This window comes from Lichenostomus cassidix, chromosome 15 (genome assembly GCF_008360975.1).
Source record: "Lichenostomus cassidix isolate B80296 chromosome 15, HeHo_3.0, whole genome shotgun sequence".
Classification (NCBI taxonomy): Eukaryota; Metazoa; Chordata; class Aves; order Passeriformes; family Meliphagidae; genus Lichenostomus; species Lichenostomus cassidix.
Genome location: NC_139496.1, coordinates 9015307 through 9040030, shown reverse-complemented (window position 1 = coordinate 9040030; position 24724 = coordinate 9015307). Strand labels below are relative to the sequence as shown.

At 42.9% G+C, this 24724-nt stretch overlaps 2 protein-coding genes across 5 annotated transcripts in view; both read left to right on the top strand.

The window, feature by feature from the left end:
* SPECC1L (sperm antigen with calponin homology and coiled-coil domains 1 like) overlaps positions 1-8588 on the top strand; it is a 61945-nt gene extending 53357 nt beyond the window's left edge. For both annotated transcript variants that reach the window (XM_085075981.1, XM_085075980.1), the window contains exon 16: positions 1393-8588. In XM_085075981.1, the coding sequence (XP_084932107.1) occupies positions 1393-1482 (90 nt within the window). In that variant the 3' untranslated portion in view covers positions 1483-8588. The remainder of the gene's footprint in view (positions 1-1392) is intronic.
* Positions 8589-16103: 7515 nt separating this feature from the next.
* ADORA2A (adenosine A2a receptor) overlaps positions 16104-24724 on the top strand; it is a 28333-nt gene continuing 19712 nt past the window's right edge. Inside the window, exon 1 of one of the 3 annotated variants that reach the window (XM_085075978.1) lies at positions 16104-16278. The gene's annotated coding sequence lies outside the window, so the exon portion shown is untranslated. Of the gene's footprint in view, positions 16279-16433; positions 16565-16926; positions 17004-24724 lie in introns of those variants that run through there. The other 2 variants (XM_085075975.1, XM_085075979.1) reach the window with 2 other exon arrangements.

The window sequence follows — 24724 nt, the reverse complement described above, 5'->3', positions numbered from 1 at the left end:
ATTTGCTCCTTTGCTCAGTATAGTGTGAGAGTCAAGAGATGCCTCTTAAGTTTGGACTTTTAATTTGTCATCGTTGCAAGGAGTTGTAAGGGTTTTTTCAGTGATTATTTGTAAGTTGTCTTACACATATTCTAGAGTAAAATAATTGGTTTTCAACAGTACAGTATTTAGTAGAAAAGGAGTGTTTCTGAAGGGGTGGAACTAGGAGTATCCCAAACCCTTGTGAGTGATCACAAAAACTCAGCTGAAATTGCCATTATCTGAAATTATACTTAAGTGATACTTTTGCAACCTAAATTCTAACAAAGCTGCCACAGTTAGCAACTAACAATAGAACAGAGTTTTTAAAAATAACACTTTCCTTGATCCTTATCAGTGCTTTTACCCCCCCAAGCATTGTGTTTGCTGACAATGGCAGTGCAACTCCTGGACTTTCGTACTTTGGCAGAGATTTGAAATGTGGAAGTTTCTTACCAAGTGCTGATGTAAGAATGAGATCGTGGAAAATAACTGCAGAAATTCTTGCATAATTCAGCCTTAGTCTAAATGGTTGCTGTCTGTCCTTCCTTTTTGTGATGCACTTCATTACAGATACTCTGAACAGGCAAATTGAATGGAATTAAGTCTAAGTGCAAATTGTGTCCATCCTAAGAAGTTAGTATCTGTTTACATACCTCCATGCACAGTGTGTGCCATGTGTATGTTTGTGGATTTTTTTCTCCACTCTATTTCACGGGTGGAGGGTGAAGAAGGGCGTGAAAACTCCTGCATGTAAATAGGAGTGGAATGCAAGGAGTAGTTATTCATTCTCTGAAGAAGATGTTCAGTTAAAAAACCCCACAACTTCCACTTTTTTGAATTCTGGAGATTCCTGCAGCCAAAGTTTACAAATAAAGCCTTACAGTAAACAGAAATTTCTAAAAACTACATCACTCTGTTTTGCTTTTTACATGTGCTGAAGAAGGTAGAGGGATTCAATTATTTACTGATGCTTAACCTGATGGGAATTTTGAACTTTAATTAATATCTGGGCCTTGATTCTGTGGCTCACAGTTCCTGGGTAGGTTGTGTTGATTTGCAAGGCTGCTGCAGGGCTATGTGAACTCTAAAGTCTGACTATTGTAGCAGCTGTGCTCAGTGGGGGACAGCTTGAGCATGCACAGCATCAGACATTTCAATCTTAAGTCAACAAAAGAACTACCTACAGATATGCTATTAATTACATTTTGTAAGTAATACCAAGATATGTGGAAGAAAACAGAGCTTTCTTCATCAGTGCTTTAAATTGTGGAAATTCGACAGATTTACCATTCCCAGGAATGTGTGAAAACACTGCCACATTGCTCTCAGGGTTTTCATTCCTGTTTTTGACCAATCTGTTTTCTGTGACAGGACATCAATGAAATGGTGCGAACTGAGCGTCCAGACTGGCAGAATGTCATGCTGTATGTTACAGCAATTTACAAATACTTTGAAACCTGAACCCTAATCATTCGACAGATCCATGGGATACAACCAACATGAGCTACCAGATGGAAATCTTACTGAAATGCTAATCCCCATTTCACTGAAAACTGGCAACATTTGAGCCCCCTCAAACTTCAGTGACACTATCCTGGATTGCCTCAGATTGCTTCAGCTACTAAGCCTGGAAAAAACTGTTTAAACGCAAGAACTTATTGCCACAGTGCTTGGAATAACCCAAGTTATTAAGCTATTCAGATTAATTATGTAGCCTAAAGAGCTTGAACTACTTTTGTGCTGCCTTTCCAGTCAGACTTCGTGAAACTTTCTTTCCTGGGAGAGTGAGATGAATGGTTCCCCTAGCATATAGGAGACTGAATGTACAGATAAAGCTTTGAGAAGGAAAAGGATAATATGGCATCATATTACTGAACGTTCTGTAGCATCCTGATTCCACAGACTCTGAATCTTCTACCCACAGCATATGGCAGCCCAATACACTAGAGTTGTTAATGGTAACTTAGTTACTGCCTATACAGCTATTTTCCATCCTTTAAAATGTGCACAATATTCTAGGAAAACAAGCTTTGATTCCATAATGACAAATCGAGGGGAAAAGTGCTCTTGATACCTCGAAAAATCTGGCACAGAAGAAGTCTTCATTCTAAAGCTTCATTATAAGCCTACCTCTGTCACAGTGATGTGGCTTTCATCTTTTTCTTATGGATTGTAAAGACTAGCACATGCAGCTCCTGGCTTTCAGGGTGCACTATACTCCAAGGAATCTGTGCAAACTCCCTGTGCTTCCATTCTAACAGAAATGAATCAATGATCACCCCTTGTCTGGCTTGTTCTTTCCTCTCTTCCTCCTTTGCCTGTGCAGCACACGCAGCTACCCTGGGCTTCCCTCTACAGCAATATGAGCACACGTCGTGGATATCTGTAGTAGAAGTTTGGAACTGGGATAGCATTTCCTCTGCAGAGAAGATATTCTAATAAGGTGTAATAATGAAGTAAGTTGTCTCAAAATCCAGCTTTGCCATGTTTTCCGTATGTTTTTCATTGGTCTTGCACATCCTCATCTGAGTGACAGAAGGTGAGATGCTCCCTGAGGAGGACTATGGAGGAACTGATGTAATGTGTGTACACCCAGTAGTCTCAAATATTGTGTGGAAATGACTCACTGTCACAAGGAAGGAATTGAGAAACTTTAGCCTGCTCAACTTCTTTTTTTCCTAAAATGTACCTGAATTCATTTAGCAGCTCTTGGGCAAAAGAGTTTAAGTGCCTTAGCGATCACTGAGTTGATATGTCCTGGCACTTCAGGGCCTGGTGTGGAATGTTAATGGCTCCCAACGATTTCATGGCTCCATTTGTCATGAGCTGTTTGTTGTAATCTTGTTTGTCAAATCGGGGGTGGGGGGGGAGACTTCACTCTGTCATTGCTTCTGCCTCTTGCTTTTCTGAACACTTATCAGCAGTTCAGCCACAGAACATCTCATTAATATTAAGCAGAAACCAACTCGAGCAGTGAGTTCTGTAACAGCTGCTATTTATAAGCACAGGCTCTTTCAGCGCAGTAACCCCGTTGTAAAGAAAATAAATCTGTTCTATGGTGCTCTTACGACTGTTAAGGACAGTTTGAATGTCATAGATGTTAACCCAGTGAATGCAGCTGTGCTTGGCATCTGTGAAACTTCTTCATGGTATAAAAGCACATATTTAACTCAAAAGTATTGCCAAATCCAAAAGCCCTTCACCTGAAGAACACAGCCCATGTGAGGAGTAATAATTCAGCATGTCTCTAGCATTGTATAAGAATACATACTTACACTGATATGTGCCTGTGAGAATTGTGGAGCTTTGCAAAATAACTACTTAACCCATGCTGAGGGCCTTTGGAGAAGTTTTCAGAGCAGCAATGTCTCAAGCATTCTTACAGCTCTTTAGAACTAGAAGTAGATACCCTCAGATTATTAACTGGTGCTTTTGAAGAGCCAACATAATCTAAAGACAATTGTTTCAAGAGAGGTTTCTAGTGAAAAATCTTCATTAATAGATTCCAATAAAAGTCTGAAATGCATTTTCCTCTCCTCTATATTTCCTCAAACATTTTTTTAACTTCATTCCTTAAGTTTCAATGAGAATAGTCTTACTAGAAATACACATTACTGCTGTCTTGCATTCCATGTTCTACTGCTAAATTCCGGATTTTGCCAATTAGCATTTAAAAAAACCTTCTGTTTATCCTCTGAACAGGTATCCTTATCTATGATTGTCTTATTCATTGCCTTAGATTGAAAAAAATATTTTTCTAATGAAAAGGGTAGCATTTCTTGATCTAAATTCACTCATGACCTGTTTTGGTGAAGTAATTCAAGCTTAGGGCTGATTTTTTTTCTGTCCAATGGCCGTCTTGGTTTACCTGGAATGTTGTCCAAGTCCTTAACAGCAATAACACTGAGAGTGTAACCATTTGTCAAAGGAGAAATCACCTTTGCCAGATCCTTTCTGTTAAAAAAACGAGCTGCTGGTCTTCAGAAAAGAAGAGAGAGAAAAGCTAGAATAATTATAAAAATTACCTTTTTATGAACTTCAGAGCTCTGTAAATTTCTTCTTGGTGTGATCTGTCTGATAAACCTCTGTGAATTCAGCCCAGGAACTCTGGGTTCTCATGAAGAGTTTTTTGTGTACTGATGTATCTGAGCCTTTACATATGAGGTGCTGCACAGCTGCCGAGTGGAAGGAACGAAGCAATGGAAGATTTAAAGCAAACATAATGCCCTGCTGCACACTACAGTGTGTTTTGTCTGAAGGTTCAAACCACATACAGTTGTTCAAGAGAGAAAATAGCTGTAGCCCTTCTGGATGTGAAATATACTGCTGTGTTTGGTTTCTGTTCATAGCTAATCATGAAACAGCCTGATTTTTTTGTTCATGTGAAGTGCAAGTTTATGCTGATTTACTTTCCTTTTAATCCAGAAAATAGTTCTGAATGTACTAAAAATATCTTGTCATCCATTTATATTTTACTATGTGCCTTGCAAATGCCTGTGCTGTAGAATATCAGGGCTATTCATGGCCAGCTGTAGGGTGGGTAACAAACTGGAGCTGTGACACATCCTGATGCAGGTACAGCTGTGTCACCCTCTGGATCCTGTGGATGGAAACACTTCTGCAGGTGCTACACTTGCTTTGGTTTTCAGTTGGTTTTGTTTAATCCAGTTTGATTTGGCTGTCTATTTAAATAGAAACACTAATTTAGTATCTGCAGTGTGTGAATATCTGGCCCTCACAAAAGACCTCTGACTCCCATGCCTCTGAAAAACTGAGTGAAGTTTTCCCTTTTAAATTCGTGTTTGTGGATAGATTATCCAGAATATAGTATATAATTATGATATATTCTGATTTAAAGGTAGATTTTCGTCTCTTTGCATAAAATATGTTCTTTGAGTTACACGTAGTGTTTCTGATAATTTTTTGTCTCCAATTTTATGAAATATTTCCACTGTTTGTGTTTTTCTATAAAGTTTATCACTGTGTCTTAGGAGGCCCTTAATTTGCCAGAGCTAAATGAGCTCTGCTTTAATTTATTGGTGTAAACTCCTATGAATGTCCCTGGCAGCAGTGGTGCTCTGGTTTTATGTGCATGAGGAGAAATAAGTTGGACCCATCCTGTAATGGTTCAGGACAGTGGTTTAAGCTGCTGAAGATCTGCCTTGTGTATCGTGTAGCTGTGACATTGGAGTCTCATTTCTGTTTCTGATCTTAGTGTTCTTAGCTATTTTTTCAGTTTCAACACTTCAGACATTTGGATTCTTTTGCATCACTAAAAAAATTGCTTTCACTCAATTCTATTTCTGTACAGATTTGGCCCAGGGCACAATTTTTATTCCAGTGCAGTTTTAACCGAGATTATTCGGGAAGTTGGAGATTTGGAGAACTTGTGGGTGTTCTTACTGCCTGTGCCTGGTTTGGGGAGCTGCCTGGTGTTCAGGTGGTGTGGAACTTCCAAAGCTGCCCCAGGCTAGCTGAAGTGATGCAGTTACATCTTTAAACTGTGTTCCTGGCACTCCTGCAGTGACTTGACTTCTTGTTTCCCTCTTGCAACTAACACAGCCACGAGCAGGAGCTACTAAGGGGCAAAGTTCTTCTGGGAAGGAATCCAGTTGTACACCTTCATGCTATTTTTTGCCTATTGTGAGTTATGCTGAGGTGGCCTAGAAAGAGGACCTTCAAATAGTCATGTTCCTGTGTGGACTGAGTTAACTGTAGTTGGTTTGTGGTCCTTCCCTTGACTTGGTAAATATTTATTTCTGTTTTATTTTTATGTTCTGCCAAGCTCTATTTCTGCAATTCCTTTCTTTAAGCTACCATTAGTATTTTCCTTTCATTAAGCTAATATTAACCAGTTTGAGAAATTATTTGGTGTGAAGTGCTATTAACGTGTCTTCGTCATCCATGAGTGCTGGGCATGCCATTGTGCTTTCCCAAGACAGTGTGTGTTGACTAGCGAAACACAGACATCTCTTAATACATTAATTGTCCCTATTTAGAAAGGTATCTTTTAATAGTATTTCTGCTTTCACAGGAGAGTGGCTGGATGGGTTTTAAATTACTGTGTGGCTTGCTGTGTCCCTCCTTCATCTGAGTTTCTTTGTTGCATTCCCTGATTTCAGAATTAGTGTTGTAGTACACTATATAATTATCAGACCCAAGATGTTAAGCATCTGGAGTATGTAGCAAGTATGCTGTGGATAATTAATACTGAATAACTTTAAAGGTCGAGGTTTGTGCAGTTCTGATTTCTTTTAATCGATGTGAATGTCTTTTTTTATCTTGTGCTTTTGCTATGCTTTCCAGTTGTTTGGATGCAACACCCTTGAACTCGGTTTGAGAAAGCAACTGTCCTATCTCCTTGAGTTAATTCATTCTGTGATATTAGAATTATTTGCTCACACTGAAACTTTAGTAAAACCTATGAATACCAGATGACTTCCTTCCAACTGACATTAGCTTTTGCCTGGAATGTTCCTTACCCATAGGCCACTGTCTGCCTCAGAGTTGCACATAAAGTTCCCATTAGTTTCAGCAGGACTTGGGGATGCAGAGCAGTAGGAAGAACTTTTGGCAGAATATTACAGCAGCCTGATGCAATTAAGCTGGTTTCATTTTAATCCCCTATTTTCAGGGGTTTTCAGTTTAGGCAAAATCATTTACTGAAAGCTGAAATGTGGCCTGTTAGTTCTCCACTGGGAAGTATGCTTCTGTTTAATAATATTTTTATGAGATTGTATTTATGGAAATGGAAAGAAAAATGTCATAAAGCTAGTTTTGTTGCACTTTTCTAAGGCTTTTGTATTTTGCATAGTTCTAGAATATGAAAATGTTGCTTGGGGAAGTCAAGGCTTAAAACCTGCTCTGCCCCAGCATAGCAATGTATTCTGTGCATTTTCACCCTAGTGATACTTGTTATTTTAATTGCATGTAACTGGTGTATTTATGTGGTAGTGAGGGAGCCCAGTGGACATTTCCTGCTGCAGAGGAGCCATTGGCAGTCCTGGTTCCACAGTTCAGGAGCTGACCTGTTCTGACTGTAGACTGCACTTGCAATAACGGAATAGTCCATTTTTGATTCTGAACTCTTGCAACAAATGGAAGAAAGGGGCTCTTTCTTTTTGTTTTTTGTTTTTGGTTTTTTTGGTTTTCTTTTTTTGTGGTTTTATTTTGTTTTGACTTTTTTTTGTTTTGTTCAATCATTGAAATTTCTCTGGAGGCTTTTAATGGTTTCCAATTATTGCATGTGTTCAGCTAGGATGGTTACTTGGGAATCAGTTCAGCTAGGAGGGCACAAATACATGTCATATACTCAAGTAATTAATCCTTGTAACTTACAACATTTCAGTTTGATAGAAACTTTTGGTTTTTATGTGTATTGTAATGTTATTTTTTCTGTCTTTAAGTAGCACTTTTATATGTATCTGAAGGGTTTTTTTGAACAGAAACATGTTTTTTCTGTATATTATCTAACGGGAAGAAAGTATAACACTACTAAACAAGGCATAGACTAGTTTGCCTCCAGACTGTAAGTTCACTTTAGGTCAGTAATGATCAAGAGTTGTTCAGTGTATCTGAAATAAATCAGTGATCCCGTTTGATATTGGACAACTCTCCTGATCAAACCCAGAAGGGCATTAATTGGTACCCTCCACCTCTCAGACGAGGGTACTTCCAGTTCAGCTGTGAGGCAGAACTGACACAACAGTGGTGTGATTTTTGGTCTTGGTGAAAGAACAGAATTTTACTGATGCCTCAGTCTGACTTCACAGCACTATACTGGATAAGGACTAACCTTGTTTGAGATGACACTGCAGCCAGTAATAATATCTCCTAAATAGCTAATTTAAAGCTCACTTTCCCTGGCCTTTAAAGATGATATAAAAATCAGTGATTCTAAAAGCTTTTCTCATCCATCCAGCTTTTCTGATTTGTATTGGTTTTACTCTTCCTTGAAACACAACTGTTATATGTCAGTCTGTGTCTGGGTTTAGTAATTCTTCTGCTAGACAAGTACAAGTACTTTGCTTTTTCTCCAGAACCCTTTTGAATAGTTTACACACATCCTATGTAGAGAGAGGCTTTGCATAAATGTATAGATGTACCTATATGCACACACATAAATGGGTGTGTGCTCCTGCAGGTTCTGAGTAAAATGGAATGTGTTTCAAGAAGTGCTTGTGTCTTGAATACTTAGGCTGGTGTATTAGTGTATATATTTAAATGGCAAGGAGGAAAAAACATTTTGTTTGCTTCTGGTTAGAGCTGAGAAATACAGGCTTGAGGAAAATTTGGATGAGTGTTCCAATTGTATTTCATGCTGTTTCTGGTTTGAAAGGCACAAGTTGGTAATCATTGGAACTTAAAAAAGTCAGCAAGCCTATGTTAAGCTAAACCTTTTGGAGGACCCAATATGCTTTCAGTTTGCAAGGACCACTAAAGACCTGGGCATTTACTTTCTCCATAATGTATTCTGTATGAGTATTTAGTATGTATGCCTTCAATTTGCCAATGTTGCCATGTTTTCTTCTTAATTATTCATGAAATAAAGGTTGCAAATAGCAAAACGTGTGTGTGTTTTCTTGAGTGAAGCTGCTACAAAAGGCTGTTTTAACACTGTTTCTGGCACTGTTTTGTCAGAAATGTTGCAGTAACCAATTGTGGAGGTTCTTCCACTGTGGATGAGGAGTGTGTGAAGGGCTGGTGTGCACATAACGTCAGGATTTTTTTGGAAGTCCTATCTCTCTTGGGATACCAGCAGCCTTTACAGAATCTACCCCCAAAGGGTTTTAAGTGATAAGACAGTGAATAGCTCAGATAAGGGACATGTTTAAGGCATCTGCTTAGCCTGTATTGTCCTAGAGAAGGAAATTGCAGAGAATGTATTCAGTTTAGGCAACTTCTGTAAGACATTGCAGGATTAGAATTACTTAAATGTTACTTAACCCAACCCAAGTAAGGCAATTGTGTGCTAACTCCCTCTGTCTCTAAAGGAGTTGGGCTGGAGAGAGGTTGGGGATTTCATCTCTGTAACAGTTCAGACTATTTAAAGCAGATGGCTAAAAATAAAATTTCCAGGTGAAAATAAAGAACACCTTAAATCTGGTTTGGTCTCAATCATCCTGGATGGTAACTGTTTTCAAATGCTGGTTTGGAGCTTTAGTTTCAAGTGCTCTGGAATAAATTGGATCCAGAGGTTTGGATTGAGCTCCTAATTATTGTAAATATTGTTCTGAAATGCACTGGCTACTACAGGTATTTTAATTCTACCTTTTTTTCTTTTTGAGATTTTGTGTGGTGTTTTCTGACTGTTCAGCAAGCCAGAAAAGTCATTGTCCTGGTAATGTTATTCTGCAAGAAAACGTCTTGGTTTTCCTTTCTTGAGGTGAAATATTCTCCCTATGAACTCCTTGCAGTCCTTCCTGCAGTGTCTGATAGTGCTGGAGTTGCTGTGGTTGAAGAACATGCCTGGTTTAAGAAAACTCTATTTAGTTCCCAGAAAAGAATTTAAATCCTGTTTTTAAGCATGGATCTTCAGTTTTCATACTTCTTTTACAAATAAATGTTTCAGAAGTGTAGTGTAGTAGACTCATGTCAGAAAAGAAACATTTATCTTTTCTGTAGCAAGCTCATAGAAGGGGTTTGTCCACCTTCAGTTGGCATCTGGAGGGCAGGACATGGGCCAGGCCTGAGGGATGCTAAAAGTGCACTGTCTGCACAGCCTGTAGAGCTGCAACTTTTCCATATCCATTGAAATAATATTCCCTCACCAAAGTATTTTTCATAGATTGCCTTACAAGCTGTCACTAGAAAATTTGGTTAAAAATATGAAATCAGCTCAAATAACTGTGTTTAATATAATAAAATTGGTTCATTAGTTTTTAAGATCTTGCTGTAATGGAAAGCTGCAGTTATATGGAATAGTAAAATAAAAACCTCAGAAGCAACAGCAATATAATATTCCATTGTATTAAATCACAAAAGCGAATATTGGAGTCATGGTTTTTCTGCAGTTAAATTCTGTGAAGGAACTAGGTTAGCAATACAGAACTTCCTGCTAAAATTGTCATAAAGGGTTTCACAATTGCTTTGATCAACAGAAGAGACTTGGATTATATCATGGATGTTGCAGAGAGCTGTTGCAGAGGGTGAGGTTCTACAAAGGCCAGAGACCAGAGGTGCTCATGAAGATGTGTGTTACTACCACACAAAATTATTTTAAAAGAGACCCTTATCATTGAAAGTTAACTCCTTTCTTACCTTTCCTTATTAACTGGGAAGTTATTTACAGCCAGCAGCTACTGGTAGAACTTAAAAACCAACCCAAAAGGGAGCTGAATTCTGTGCCCTTCATGTTGTTCACCTTCCCTCAGCTCCCTCAATGCTTTGTTGATGTTGTTTTTTCAGCATTATCTTTCCTTGAGCCCAGCATTTCATGCTGAGATGTTCTCATATCTCAAACTGGTATGTTTTCCTTTTTATCCTCAGTACTAAAGGTTGAGAGAATTCATCTTTGAATTTGCTCAGAAAGTTGTGATGGCATTGAGGAAGCTCCAGTTCTTTCTCTATGGATTACTGCTTGGTGCTGCAGCCCAGCACCTTGAATGGCAAAGTTGGCTAATTAGTGTCTCTGTTCCTGGCAGCTCCAGATTAGAAGAACATTTATGTCTAATTAAATATTTTTATTCATTTCATTTCTATTAGAAGACTTGATTTGAAACTTCTCCCATGCAAGTCTTTGTTCAGAAAAAAAATTTGTCTGTGAAATTTTAAAGAAGCAGATGAGGGACTTGTGCCACCAATTCTAATCCAAGTTAAGGTTTTTATTTGTCACCATTGTTCAACCCTTTTTGTAAAACTGAATTTCTGTATATGAAATGCCCTATTTGAAAAATATTATCTTGACTTTTCTTAAATTGTCTTTGTCCTTCAGGATTTTCAGTTCTTTGGAACTTCTTAATCTCATTATGAAAATAGGGTTGGACACAGTAGTGTTTTATCGCAGTATTTTTGCTCTCAGACATTTGCATTGGTTCTATAGTGTGGGGCACTATTTGTGCTTCTCTCCAGGGCTGTGCATAGCTCGCTCCCTTGTTTATGTCCTTTTCTTAAACCATTTTAGGCTCTTTCCTCACGCCAGAAGCCTAAAAGTTAAGCTCTTAAAAATGAAAGAAACTTGAGAAGGAGACATAACAGTCTGGAGACAACTTCACTGAGCTGTTGACAATATCATATTTTTCAAAAATAAATATCCCACAGAGCACCAAAATGCCACTGTGTTGAGTTAAGGCTGTGTCTCCGTGGGGCCACACTCAGAGTCCATGGGCTGCATGGGGGCACAGCCTGTGCAGGCATAGCCAGGGTTGTCTCTGCAAAATCACAGCTTTGCAGGGTCAGCTTTGCAGTTCAGGAGCTGCAAAAAAGCCCCCCCTGAAATGGCTGCTCTAAGAAATTAATACAGCTGGACTTTCATCTCAGCATGGAAGAAACGTAAAGGGAAGGTTTGCTGCCATTTTCTTCTGGGCCAGAGGTACAGCTGGCATTGGAATGGGGTGCTAAAACACGAGGTCAACTTTATAAAACTCTGAAGTTGTGTCATTTTGCACCAACACTTCCATCACACACTATTCCCTAGCAGGGAGTGGTGGGGAGCAGAGTCAGCAGCTCCTTTTTGTCTCCAATTTGTGTTGTGACAAAACTGGGTTATACACAATGTGTATTTTGTCAAGTTAAATAAGGGCTGCCCTCTCATTGCTCCTCAGAATAAAATGAGAATAGTTCAAGTGAAGAAGAATCAAGTGACTTCTGCTGGGCCGTTCAACTCCAACAGTTCATTTATTGTGTAAAGGTAAGTTATATTTTAGCTGTTGCTCTGCAGCTCCCACATGATGATTCATGCTACCAGTTTTTCTTCTATTAATAGTTTACAGAGAGTGCTTAAATTTAGATTGAATTCCATCTCATAGTCTGTCATGCTGAATAGCATTGAGAGAAATAAAGCCACAGTCTGTTTGGGCAGTGCCTTTTACGGAGAGTACTTAACTCCTGACATGAAATTACTGAAAATCCTTCCTTTGTTCCTGACCCAAACTGGATTCAGACTGTGTTGGGGATATGGTTTGCATTTCCCTGTGAGGGCAAATCTTACCTTGACTTCAGCTTCTTTTCCTTAAGCCTTTGGTAAAAGCTGAACTGCTCCTATGCTGGAATCGAACAGTTTGTGTGAAGGCTTCGGTCTTTGACATGGGAGTGTCCTTCGTTATGATTTTAACCATTGGCATTTCCAGCAAAATTTTGCATGTGTAACTTTGGTAAAGGAGACACTCTTTAGAAAACCTAGCTTTTCCTAGTCTTCATTTAAAAAATGTTATCAAATAATGTTGAACAGTGTGAGCGAAATAATTGCATATATACAAACACACATACATATATATATTTCTACCTGTCTTTAATGTTGAAGGATTTTCTGGTGTATCCAAATGACCTCAAGTAACCATGCCCTCGTCCCTTCTCTTAGACTAGCACAGGTGTCTTTCATTGCTTTTGAGGAGATTCAGGCAGTATAATTCAGTCTGGTTAGAAAAGAAAGTTCCACAACAGTGAAGAGCCTCAAAACTGATAAAGCATTAATCTCTTTGTAAAGACTGAAATAATTTTTCTATTTAAAACAACATCAATTCTTCCAGATTCTATTCTAGGCAAACTGATCATTTCCAGTCCTACATGTGGAAGCCTCAGTACCTGGCTATGATTTTCTGCTTCCCAGGGTGGCAGGCTGGGTTTGGTTATGAGTCTGTTCTGTGTTTCAGGGGCATCCCTGACACGGCCAAGGTGTCCCTCGTGCAGTGCCAGCAAAGAGAACGGTGAGTTTCACAGTAGGTCTTGAGTGTGAGGTTTTAATTTACTTTGCTCTCACCTTTCTGAAGGAAGCACTTCAAAGGTTGTTCTACACAGGCTTTCTAGAGTTTTCTGCTTGAGCTCAGTTGCTAAGTCTGAGAAGTGCAAATACTCTTATCACTGTTTTTCAGCTGCCCAAAACTCAGGAGTTTGGCTTGTTCAGTTAGACAGTGAACAGGATGTTACTGCAGCTCTGCTTTCCAGGAATGAGAAAGCCCTTCTTGGCGCTGCACAGGAGAATCAGAAAATTTAATTTCTGTCCTTGCAGTTCTGGACTCCTTTCAGCTCTGAGCCAGCTCTGAACATGTGGCAGTACCTTCCCATGGCTGCGGAGGCTGCTCCAAGCTGTTTTCTTTCCAGGTGGTTTCAGCCTTTCTCTTCATGTCATCCCTTCTCAAAGTGTGCCTGGGCTCAGCAGTTGCAGTAATGCTGGTTTATACTCCAGTGACCAAGGGCAGTTGCACTCTCTGGTGCTGCCACCCCTGCATATATTGTAAAAACAAAGGAAAAATATAAAAGCTGCTTGTATTCCTTACTGTCAATTTGCTGTCATTGGCCACTGGTAAGGGAGGGCATAAGTAGAAATACCCAGAGGTAAGGACAGTGCACATGGAATATGCACAAGGAATACTGTCTGATACTTGACAGGGACAATGGCATAAAACCAATAGAAAACCAATTAATTTCTTAGTTCAAAAGAAAGGCAACAGATCTATTCAGATCTTATTGTAGTAATGGAAATTTCCCAATCCAACTGCTGAATAGGACATAAACCAGCAGCTGCTCATTATAAACACAGTTACTTGTGTAAAAGTGAGAAATGAGCATGCAGAAGTCATAGAGGGTCTGGCCCAGTTGCTCTGGGATGTGTTAATAGTGATTTTTAACATCTTGGATCACTGCAGAACTCCCAGATGCACAGATATAATCAGTAGGTGACAATGGGGATGTGATATGCCATCCAAACTGGAATGGCCAGTGAGGGAAGGAACCAATGGTTTGGTGCTTCTGGTATCAGATTGCTTTTATGGAAAGAAGTTTCTAAGAAACATTAGAAGCTGGTCAGGGAGCCATTACCAGCCAGTCCTGTGAAAGTACTTGGAGATTTGCTTTGGATCTTCCATGACTTGCTGGTTTAAAAGAAAATCAACAAATTTCCATCATATTTCCATCAAATAATCTTAAAATTGGTTAGCTGCAAAAATCAAAGAGTTGCAACTGGGAAAAGAAACACCCAGTGATGCATTTCTGGCGTCCTTCAAAGGTATGGTGATCAACATTGTGACTTGGGAAACTTATAAAGTGATATATTGAAGATGGGATGGCTGGAAAAAACCAGCCTGACAGTTCAGTGAAGGGGGTTGACTGCAACAGCTTTGGGTTTAATGTATTCAGGAACAAAATAATATTTAGAAACTGCATCCCTGCTCCTTAAAAGTATTTTGATTTCCAACTTTCATTGATTTTAGTGGGAGAGAGTAATTTGGATGGCTTTGAGGATCTGGGCCAAAAGGTGAGGCAGCCTCTACAATACAGGAAACGCTGCCTTGGAAAGGAGCAACACTGAGCAGACATAGCAGTACCTGGCAGGCAGCTGATTCTGACCTGCCCCTATAGCTCAAGAACAATGCACAGCATAAAGTCTCATGGAGTATCAGCTAGGAGTGGGAAAATACTACCTCTTGTACAGGGTAAATGTGAGGCCATTACATGAACAGTATCCCATTCCTAGTGTCAACATTTTTCAAAAGGCTCTGGTAAACATCACGTAGGCAGGTGGCATTTCTGAATCTATCATTTATGCAGTATGTTTTGATGAGGCTCTTAATTTTCTCATCTCCCACTTTTGCTTTTTCTCTTGACTTGGCTAGTCAGTGTATGTGTTCCATAAAATCATTTTATGTTACTGTGTGGTAAATTACTTCAGCCTTTTCTCAAACTTCCTGGGAAAAATGACTTTTTTTTCTCCCCAGAGGATTTCCATTGTGTTTGGAGCAGCCTTCACTCTGCTCTGTAGTTCCCAGCTGCATGGCTGAGACAGCCCATGAACCAGCCTGGCTTCCTGACTGGGGTAAGAGTGGAGGGGAGGGCAGCTCAGGTGCCAGCTGCTGCTGCCAGTGCTGAGTTTTTAATGCTTAGATGCTCATAGATTTTGAGGTTGGCACTGAAGGGGCTGGTGCCAGTTGGCTGCTGCTTCTTTCCTTAGTGTCTTGTTACACCAAAAAATTGTAAAGCATCATTTGTGCTGTTGTTGCCAGGGAAGGCAGGGTGAGTGGTGCTGTGTGTCAGTGATGTGGGAATGCTTCTGGCCAAGGTGGCAGAACCAAAGCCTCTCTGGAGTGGGGAATCCTAGAATAAAAACTCACTGCACGGCACAGGCACCCAACCTGTGGCAGTCCCTGCACAGAGAGGCCTAGGCTGGCTGTCACTGAGATGGAGCAGTCTGTCATAGGCTGGGACCTGCCATGGAGTTGGTGGGAAATGGGGAGTCACGCTGGTGGTTTTTCCTGTTTGCAATGTCCACCCAATAGGAGCACATACATTAATTATTTGCTGAGAGGTAAACTTGAAAAATGGAAATTAAAAGAACTTAGAAGAGAGCCACGAAGAGCAGGGGATCAAATTCTTGAGAGGTTCTCTCCCTTCAGCTTCAGAATTGCTGCGAGATGAGTCATGGCTGTCCCCAAGTCCTTCGGAGGAGCGGGAGCTGGCTGGGGACAGGCGCAGCCCCAGGGGCACCGCGGGCAGGAAATGTGCTGTGTGCTGCTGGGATCCACAACCACCTACCCGGTGGGAATGTGAAACTGCTCTCAAACACTCAATACCTCTGCGGAGAAGTCTTAAAACACTTTCAGAGTAGCAAGGCACGGGGGTCCTTTCCGTAGGCAGTAATGGCAGTTAGGCAGAGAAGAGAGTGAAGTTTCTCTGTGTGTTGCAGTCTGACCCAGTGTCCCCCCAGCACTGCACGGTGCCACCACAGCCCTGTGTGGTACAGCTGCAGGCTTTGACTCGCTGGGTGGGTTTTCCAGCCTGGAAAGAAGTAGATGCTTAAAATAATGTAGTGAGAAAGCCCTCCTCTCCTCCCCTCCCCTCCCCTCTGCCCTCTCCTCTTTTCCCTTTCCCCTCTCCTTTTCCCTTCCCTTTTCTCTCTTCTTTCCTCTCGTCTCCTTTCTTTCCTTCTTTCATTGTATGCAGATCAAGCTTAGTCAAAGCCCGCTTCTGTCACTTGCAGGTCCCTCACGACGAGCGAGGACTGTCAAGTAAGTGCCCTCTCTCCTCCAGCCCAGCTGCGGGGATGCTTCTCCGGGCTCTCCGTGCTGGCACCGAGCCCCGCCGTGCCGAGACGCCACCGGCCGCCAGGTAAAGCTGTGGGGCTGCCGGGCGCCCATCCCGCCGGGGCCGGGAGCGGGGTCGGGGCTGGGAGTGAGAACCGTTCCCGTAGCCGCTCGTCCCGGTCGCGGTGTCGGTCCTGGTGTCGGTCCCGGTCCCGGTGCCGCCGCCGCGCCCGCGCCGCGCCGCCCGCGCCGCCCTGCAGGGGGAGCCGCGGCAGGCGCGTCCTGCGCGGAGGCGGGAGCGGAGCGGGGCAGCGCCGGCACCGCCACACGGCTCCGGGCGCGGCCGGAGCGGAGCGGCGCCCCGAGGCCAGGTGGGTGATGCCGGCGGGCCCGCGGGGAGGGGCGGCGGGGGCGCGGGGTGCAGCTCCCGGGGCGGAGCGGGACCTCCCGGCCGGGGAGAACTGCGGGGCTTGTCCTGCTGGAGCATCCCGAACGCGGCGGTCCCCGGCCCCGGCAGCCGCGGTGCGCGTCTCGGTTTCCCTTCACGGCGTCCGCGGCAGCCTCGGTCCCTGTCCTGCCTGTCCCGCGAATTTGAAAAGTGGCCACCCGCTGCCCTCTCGGTGCTGCCGAGACCCCACCACCAAGACGTGGCGATTTTGCCCTGCCACCGCTTTCTCCTGCCCCGGCTCGGACAGTCTTCCTCTCGTGTAGCCGGTGCTTTTCACTCCGTGCTGATTCCCAGCCGTCAGTCCCTCGACACACCCCCGCGCTCCAAGATGTTTGCTCCACGGATCTTCCCTCAAACATCAGGTGCTGGACTTTGCCTTCCTGCACCCAGCCCTCCTTCGGCCCTTCAGCGGATATTTGTGCTTAATCATAAAATAGTGATTCCACAGGAGAACCCCTCATCCTGTAAAGTTCTCTGTAATGCTTTCGAAGGAGATTTCTATGCACTTCCCAGTCGTGTTACGGGGGAAGGGGCAGGGACTGAATAGATGGCTTCAAACCGGTGCAGTCTGGTCCCATTCCTTGCCCCCAGAAGCCCCAAGTCTGCCTTATCTCTTGCCGAGTGGCTGAGAGTTTCTCAGCGGAGTCCCTTGCCCTGTGCTCGGGAGCGCTCAGCCTTGGTACCCTGTGTGTCCATGGAGCTGCCACTCACAGAGGGGTCTGTACCCCTGTGCTGGGGGAGAGGGCAGCTGAAGGACGGGGAAAGAGGCTGCAAGGTGCGGGGTGTCTCCAGAGCTGCCGGCAGGATGTGGATGAAGGCTTTTTGCCCTGGCGGACAGGGCTCGGGAGCCCTGCGGGGTGACCTGCCCTCACAGAGTGCCTGAGACAGCAGGTGCGTTCCCATTCCTGCTGTGTCAGTGCTGCTCTGTGGTGCCCTCGCCGGGGATGCTCCTGGGAGATTTTCTGCATGGTCGTTTGTGTGGTCTAAGAGTCACCGTTGCTTTATTGCTCTTTTATGCCCTGGTGCAGTGTGAGTTTGGGGGTCTTGAGTGCAGGGGGACTACAGGCTTTGCTGTCTCCTGTAAGGAGAAAGGTGGTTGAGCACCTTCTTCAAAACTGCTTGGGGCACTGAGCCCACAGAGAGACAGGAAGGGTTAAGTTAAAGAGAACAACATGACTCACTTGGTAAATAGTTAATAGAATTGCTGTAACTACTTAAAATTATTTTCCTAAGCAGATGGCCAACTATTAGATAACTCAGTCTTTGGATGTATTTGTTTTCAGGTTTCTTATCAGGCTTGTAAGTCTCAGACACGTGTAACTCAAGAACTGGAGTAATTGATAAATTCGTTCTCCTGCATGAGGGAAACTAACAGTGAGAGGGAGAAAGCATAGTCAGCCCCTGCTGTTGGGGACACCCCCAGAGCATATTGCCCAAGTGAAGTAGAAAAAGATTAGATAAAATGACCAGCAGGGAGGTGAGAAATATTTCAATTGAATTAGGTCTGTGAAGGAAATACCTTATTTTGAATCACAATAAAAAAGTCAATATAAATCTAATCATGTATCACAAAAACCTATGGAAATGAAATCCTGTCTAATGTGGCAAATGGATTAAATTCTGAATTTACCAGGAAAGCTACAAACTTCTGAATTTGTAGAGAACACATGTGGGTACAAACTGCAAACACGTATGTGTGTACATAAAATAAAAATTACTTATTCCACGGTGTGGGAAAAAAAAAAAGGCAAGCAGGTCTCCTTTTTAATGCTACCTGTGTGGTGCATTTGGAATTTTCTTGTGTATATAGTCTGTGTTTTTCCATATGTATTTTTATACATAAAAAGATAGAATCAGCATCACCCTGTACCAGGTTGGATGGATGTTGGCCCAGTGATGATGTTTTTAGCCTCTGTCCTTCTATCAATGGGTGCAAAAAACACTAAAGGTCTGAGCTGGAAAGCCTCCTGCTAGGTCTCCCATGTTTGCATTTCTGTTTTTGCTGGTATTTTAATAGAATGTTTCCATAAGGGCTATTGCGTTTGGGTATAATCAGCTTTTGAAAGCTATTCATCTCTTTTGTTTAATCTTCAATAATGGATTTAATGTAGCGCCATGTGGTTAAGTTCTCTTAAGAAGTAATGGGAAAAGCTCGGCCCAGCAGAAGGTTTGGGGGGACTGCTTTGAATCTTCACTCTTCCTTTCAGTCCTGTCTCTCAGAAGGGTCTGGTCCCCCTTTGCTTTTGAGCCTGGCTGCTTTTCCGTCTTGTGTGGATGGAAAGCCTCCCCCTTTACCACTTCCTTTCTGCCTGGCTGATGGCTGTCTGATTTCTTGATGTACAGGATGTTTAAGGTTTCACAGATTTCCCACCATTTTCACTATGCTTCAGCTCTTCACTTCGGTTTGACATTTCCATCCACTTGAGATGGGACAAGGCACAGTGTGGGGAAGGTCTCTGAGTTCTGCACAGCTGGGAGGAAGGTGTTCTCCGTCCAAAGGCTGGTACCAACATCTCTCTTGGTGTCCTGCAAAGTTTGTCTTTGTCTTCAGCTTGAACAGATTCCAGCTCTGCTTGTTCATTTTCTCATTTGATCTGGATCATGATTAACTCCCAAGGTTGTTCTTTCTTGTGTGATTTCCATCTGGAAATGGAGATGGGCTATTAAACTTTTAATTTTTGTTGGACTCTACAGTGAAAACTAGGAAAGAGATCTTGAGCTGTGTGTCAAGGAATCAGGGCAGATTCTTACATGTCAATGGAGGGTTATTCTCTTTCATCAGGGTCTGGTATTTAGGACCAGAAGGTTTGGTTGCTTCATGGACCATCATCAGGTTTTGCATCAGTGCACCTAAACAGCCTTGGTGGAGCTACTTGAACAAAATAGCACCAGTTCCTTGCCTCTCTGCTCATTTAAAAAGTGCTGAAGAAGCTGCCTACTTAATAAGATGCTTTTGTACCTAAATATTAAGGGTTGGTCTGTTAGGGGTAAAGAACTGGCAGCATTCTGCTTTGGGAGGGCAGGAAGGTCTGGGTAGATGCACAGAAGGTGATTTAACCTCTGAAGGCTTCAGTTCCTTCTGCAGGTCAGAAGATGCCTCTCCCTTCAGAGAGGTTCCATCTGTATCAGGAATTGGTTGTATTGCACTTTTTTTCCTGCAGTAAATCTCTGTAGATCAGAATGGACAGATGGTACATGGAATTCTCAGTTATGGAAAATATCCTTAGGCAGCACTTGGAGGTCATCTAATCCAGGCCTCTGCCCAAAGGCAGGATCAGCTATGCATTTGCCATTTCTAACATCTTTCTCCATCCTGCTCCTAAAAGTTCTGCAGTAGAGACTCCTTGCTTTCCTGGGGTGCAGGAAACACACTGATGTTCAGTTTAATCCTCTTTTGCTCTAAATCATTCTTCATCCTGACCACAGTGAGCAACCCACAGACCATCAGCAAAGAGTATTTCAAAGCACTTCAGCAAATAGAGCTATTTGGTAAATGTGAGTTTGTAAAGGTGTGATCTCTTTCACTCCTCCACCTGGGTCCTGTGGCTCTTGCTGATAGGGATTTTTTCATTTTTGTTTTTTGAAAAGTTACACATTTCAAGCCCAAATAAAGTAATTTTACCACTACAAATGCAGCTGTGGAAGGCAGGGTTTGAAAAGAAATGACAGCTACAAGACAAATTGTATTTATCTTAGATGGTAAGTCAGGGGTTGCATACAGTAGGTTTATCACTATCTGACAGGTAACAAGATAAAGTCCAGGTGTTACACAGAGATGTGGAAAGACCTGAAACAGGAATAAAGAATACTTTACAAAGCATTTTTAGGGAACATTTGCAAACAATGCATCTGAGACAATGGAGAAGTTAGCAGGGGGGAACTTCTTGCAGGGATGGTTTAAGCCAGGAACAGGGGGAGGGAAAGGCACACAGGGGATGAGGGAATCTTCCTGTCCCTCTCTGATCCAAGAAGAGGAAAGGGGGGTTTTCCTGGAGCTTTGGAGACGTGACGGGTGACATGCTGGGCTCCTGTCCGTGTGTTGATTAGCATTTGTGATTGCTCCCAGTTCCAGGGGGGAATGCACTCCGGCATTCTAGTCCTTGCAGATTGGGGCTGTTTCATCTGCCGGCAGGCTGCAATACGGCATTCCCTGTCTCCCCGTGCCCGGTGTTTGTGGCTCCCAGCGACAGCCGTGGCTCTTGTTCAGCAGCTCCCCGGGGGGGGTTTTGCTTCTGGAGCCTCTCGAAGTCCAGTCCGAACCGCGGGGTCACGTCTGAGCATCCCCCCGGGCAGCCCCTCACCCATCGGGGCAGGAGTGCTGCTGAACGGAGCAAAGTGCGATCTTTTAATGCATCCGTTTTGGAATGGTGAGGTTTGAAGTTTTCCCTGTTAGAAGTTTCTTTCCTCGTTTAGTATTCAGACCTCAGAGTCTCCTCCGTTTTTCCCCTGGCTTTGTTGGAGATGTGTTGGTTTAGGTTTGCAGTATTGTGCTCTCCTCTCGCTTCTTGTCTCCCCCCCCGCCATTCTCTTATTTTTTCTTACTAGGGCAGCATAAGTGTTTCTGCTCTCTCTGCCTGTTCTGTAACAATCGCCTCTTACCCAAATCCCCCTCCTTGCACTGGGAAAGTCCTCTACAAACAGCCCTATCATTTTGGTTATTGAGTTTTCCCCAATAGAACAGGAGTGTCAGATCCTGGTATGAATCAGCTGTTGAGCTTAAGGACTTAAGGGGAGTAGGTGGTTAAATGCCATATTCTGTGATAATAACAACTTTGGTTTCAGTATGAGACCCATCTACTTGGGCACAGACTGGGATTTTCCATAGGAAATACTCCCCAGGATAAAAGACAGCTAAGAGGTATGTGGCTTTTTAATAAAATCTTCAGAAGAGAGACATGTGATTGAAATTGATTTGAATAATTACAGTTTCCACATACGTCCAATCCACAGATCAGTGCCCAGGTTCAATGGTTCAGTGGAAAATCTCATCAGACTAACCTGGGCTGGCACCAGCACCATTACAGCTCCTGGAGCATGTGTGAGGAAGCACGCTGACTTTTAAAAGGTTGCTAAAATGTTCTGCAGCCCAGATTTTGGCAAAAAAAAGACTTGTGCTAATGGCTATCTAGTCAGGGATAGTCTAGGACTGTATCTGATAATCCCAAAACTCAGGCCTCTTTAGCTGAACCTTTTGAAACTGAGGCACCTAGCTTTGTCAAGCACCTAAAAACAATGTTTTCTTTTATGTCATCCTGTGTCTTATGAAATGTTGATCCAAACTCTGATTGACCATTATGATTCATTTAGGGTTTTTGTTAAGTTTCCCTCCATTGCTAAAGGGAAATCTTCTTTTTCTTCCATGTAATCACCACAGAGCTCAGCTCTATGATTACAGCGAGCAAGAGATGGACACAGTCCACTTAGGAAAAACCATCGTAAAGGCTTGGGGGCCTCTGTTCTGAGCACCTTCCTGGAATCCATCTCTGCTTGACTAACATCTTTTGTGTTTTGAGTCAAATGTCACAGTCCCTAAAGAATTTGCCTTGGGGATCTTTTGTGTTTTATCCTCATTTGGCAAGGTGTGAGGATCGTGATTGTCATGCATTTGAGAAATGATTGCAGGTTTCTTTACAGATGGAGCTTTTCTATGATGTCTGGTTGAGCAGAGACTGTAAAACTGCTGAAGTTTTCATAGGACAGAAGGGCCACTTCCTAAGCGTGGTGGAGGTGTCTCTGCTGTAGTGGGGTCCTGGCTGTTGCTCTCCTTGCCTTTCTACTCCCTCTGGATAAGAATGGCAGCTCATGAACAGCCAACAAATGCAGTAAAATGTTTTCTGAAGTGATTTATGAATGGCTGCAGGTGTCCAGTGTGACGGTTTGATGTAGAAGGAGAGAACCCGCTGGTGAGCAGTGTCATTTCCCCAGCAGCTCTGTGCTCTCCACGGCGGGGGCTGTCAGAGCAGGAAGCGTGAGAGGTAGCAGGCTGTCACTGGAGCGGACGTGCTCTGACCACAGCACAGGGGCTTAGGAAATGAAGAAAGGACTTAAGAGTCCTCAGAGCACCAGCTCAACGCTGACACTCCGGGACCAGTAACAGCGACATTGGAAAGTTCTTTAAAAATCGGATTATAATCAAGGACTCGGGGAAAAAAGAGTTCCTTTGAGTACCCCTAGTGTTGGTGTGGCTGGCTGTGATAGAAGAAATGCAAGTCACCTCACAAGGGTGACAGCAGTGTGGTGCAAGTCACAGCAAAGAGGAGAGGGAGTGACAAAGTGAGGGCATGTGGCCTCAGGGCATCATCAGAGCATCAACTCCTTATCCACAGAGGATGGCAGAGTCCTAAAAATGTCTCAAATAGCTTTGAAGCTGCCACAGAAACACTGACAGGATGGTGAGGCTGACACTGAGCAAATAAGCATTAGCAGTCAGAGAAGAAAATTACAAAATGGCTGAGGGAAAGTGGCTGGAAACAAAGGGGACAGAAAATTTGTTACTATGGCTTTTGCCTGCTTTTGGGTTGAACAATGTTGTACAATGCTTTCATCAGGATAGGGAAGGACAGCTGGGGAATCCTTTTAAGTTACATGGAGAGAGATGGAAAGAGTTACATTCCTTGTGGTGTAGAAGGACGTTGGTTGACCTGCTAAAACAGCTCTCCCTGCACTGGGGTGAGCTTTTGTTTCACCATCACAGTTTATACAGACATTCCTGGTAACCTGCAGGATAGTGCTCGAGGGAGCAGGAGCAGGGATCCCAGGGCATGGTGGAGAGGAAACCTGTACTTAGAGAAGGCAAATAGGATTTGGGAACAACTGGATAAAAATGCAGGAAAATGAACAGATGTACCCAATTCTTAACTGCCTGTCCAGGAACTTAATATAGAAATGAGAGGCAAAGTCACATCTGGAGAGAAGTCTATTCCAGTAATTTAAAATAGACCAGAATGGATGCATTAGCAATATGATAAATATCTTCAGAGTAAATTCTCCCTTGCCCCTTGTATTCCTCAGTGGGTCACCTCTTCTTTATATTCTGTTTCCTCATTTCTCTTATTTCGTCCTTGAAGGAAATGCTCCTCATGTGTGAACACAGCTGGCTTTAGTAGGGCTGTGGGGAGGCAGAGTTTGTCTTTGAGTTCTTCCCTCACACAGGAAAGGAAAACTGGCTCCTCAGAGACACTGTGGATGATATTGGCAGTAGTAACTTGTTTCGGGCCATGGTACATGGTTTTAATTATGCGTTTTTACTTGCCTGCTTTATGAAAGCCTATCCAAATGCTCTATTTTTTTATTTTTAGAAATACCACCATAGATAAATGAACATCAGCCATCCTGAATACAAATTGTTTGCTCAAAAATCTAACATGTTTTAGTGTCTTTTGGCAATATATCATGATGCATGCTGTCCAGTGAGATTTTGGTGAGCAGAGGGGACCCTTTTCCCTATTGTTTGTTTGATCTGGCTTATTTAACTGCTGGTCATTCAGCCTTACTTAGTTTTGCCCTCCCTGGATTTTTGTGACCATTAGAATTGGAATAATTACTGTGAGGTTTTTTCCCTTGCTTTTAAACATTCATAACATCCACTTAGGAAAAAAAAATGGTCAAATGTGTTCTGTTCTAATCTTCTCTTCCGCTACCACAAAAAAAATTAATCCACTTCTAGCACTTGGAGGGCAGAAGGCAAAGCTGCAATATTGGTTTGGAATTAGCCATTCCTGTCAGCCAGCCCATCTGTGTTATGACCTTTCCTTGTTGCCCAGTGGGATTTCACTTTTGGGGCAGTTTTGGTTTTTAATTTTTTTTTTAAATGGGCATAAACAGGAGAAGAAGAGAGACAAAACAGGCTTGCAGGGCGTGGTTTTGTCACGGTTTTTGTTGCTGTCACTGATGTAGCAGCCTGAGTGTCTCTGGTAAATCCGTCCAGACTTTACATCCAGGTTCCCCATGCTTGTTCCTGGAGTACAGCCTCCTTTTTTGGCCTGGACTGCACCAGGGATGGAAATGTAAAACAGAATTGTTGCCCCTCTTTCCCATTTTTAAACTGACAGACAAAGTTCAGGGACAGTACAGGTCTCTGAAG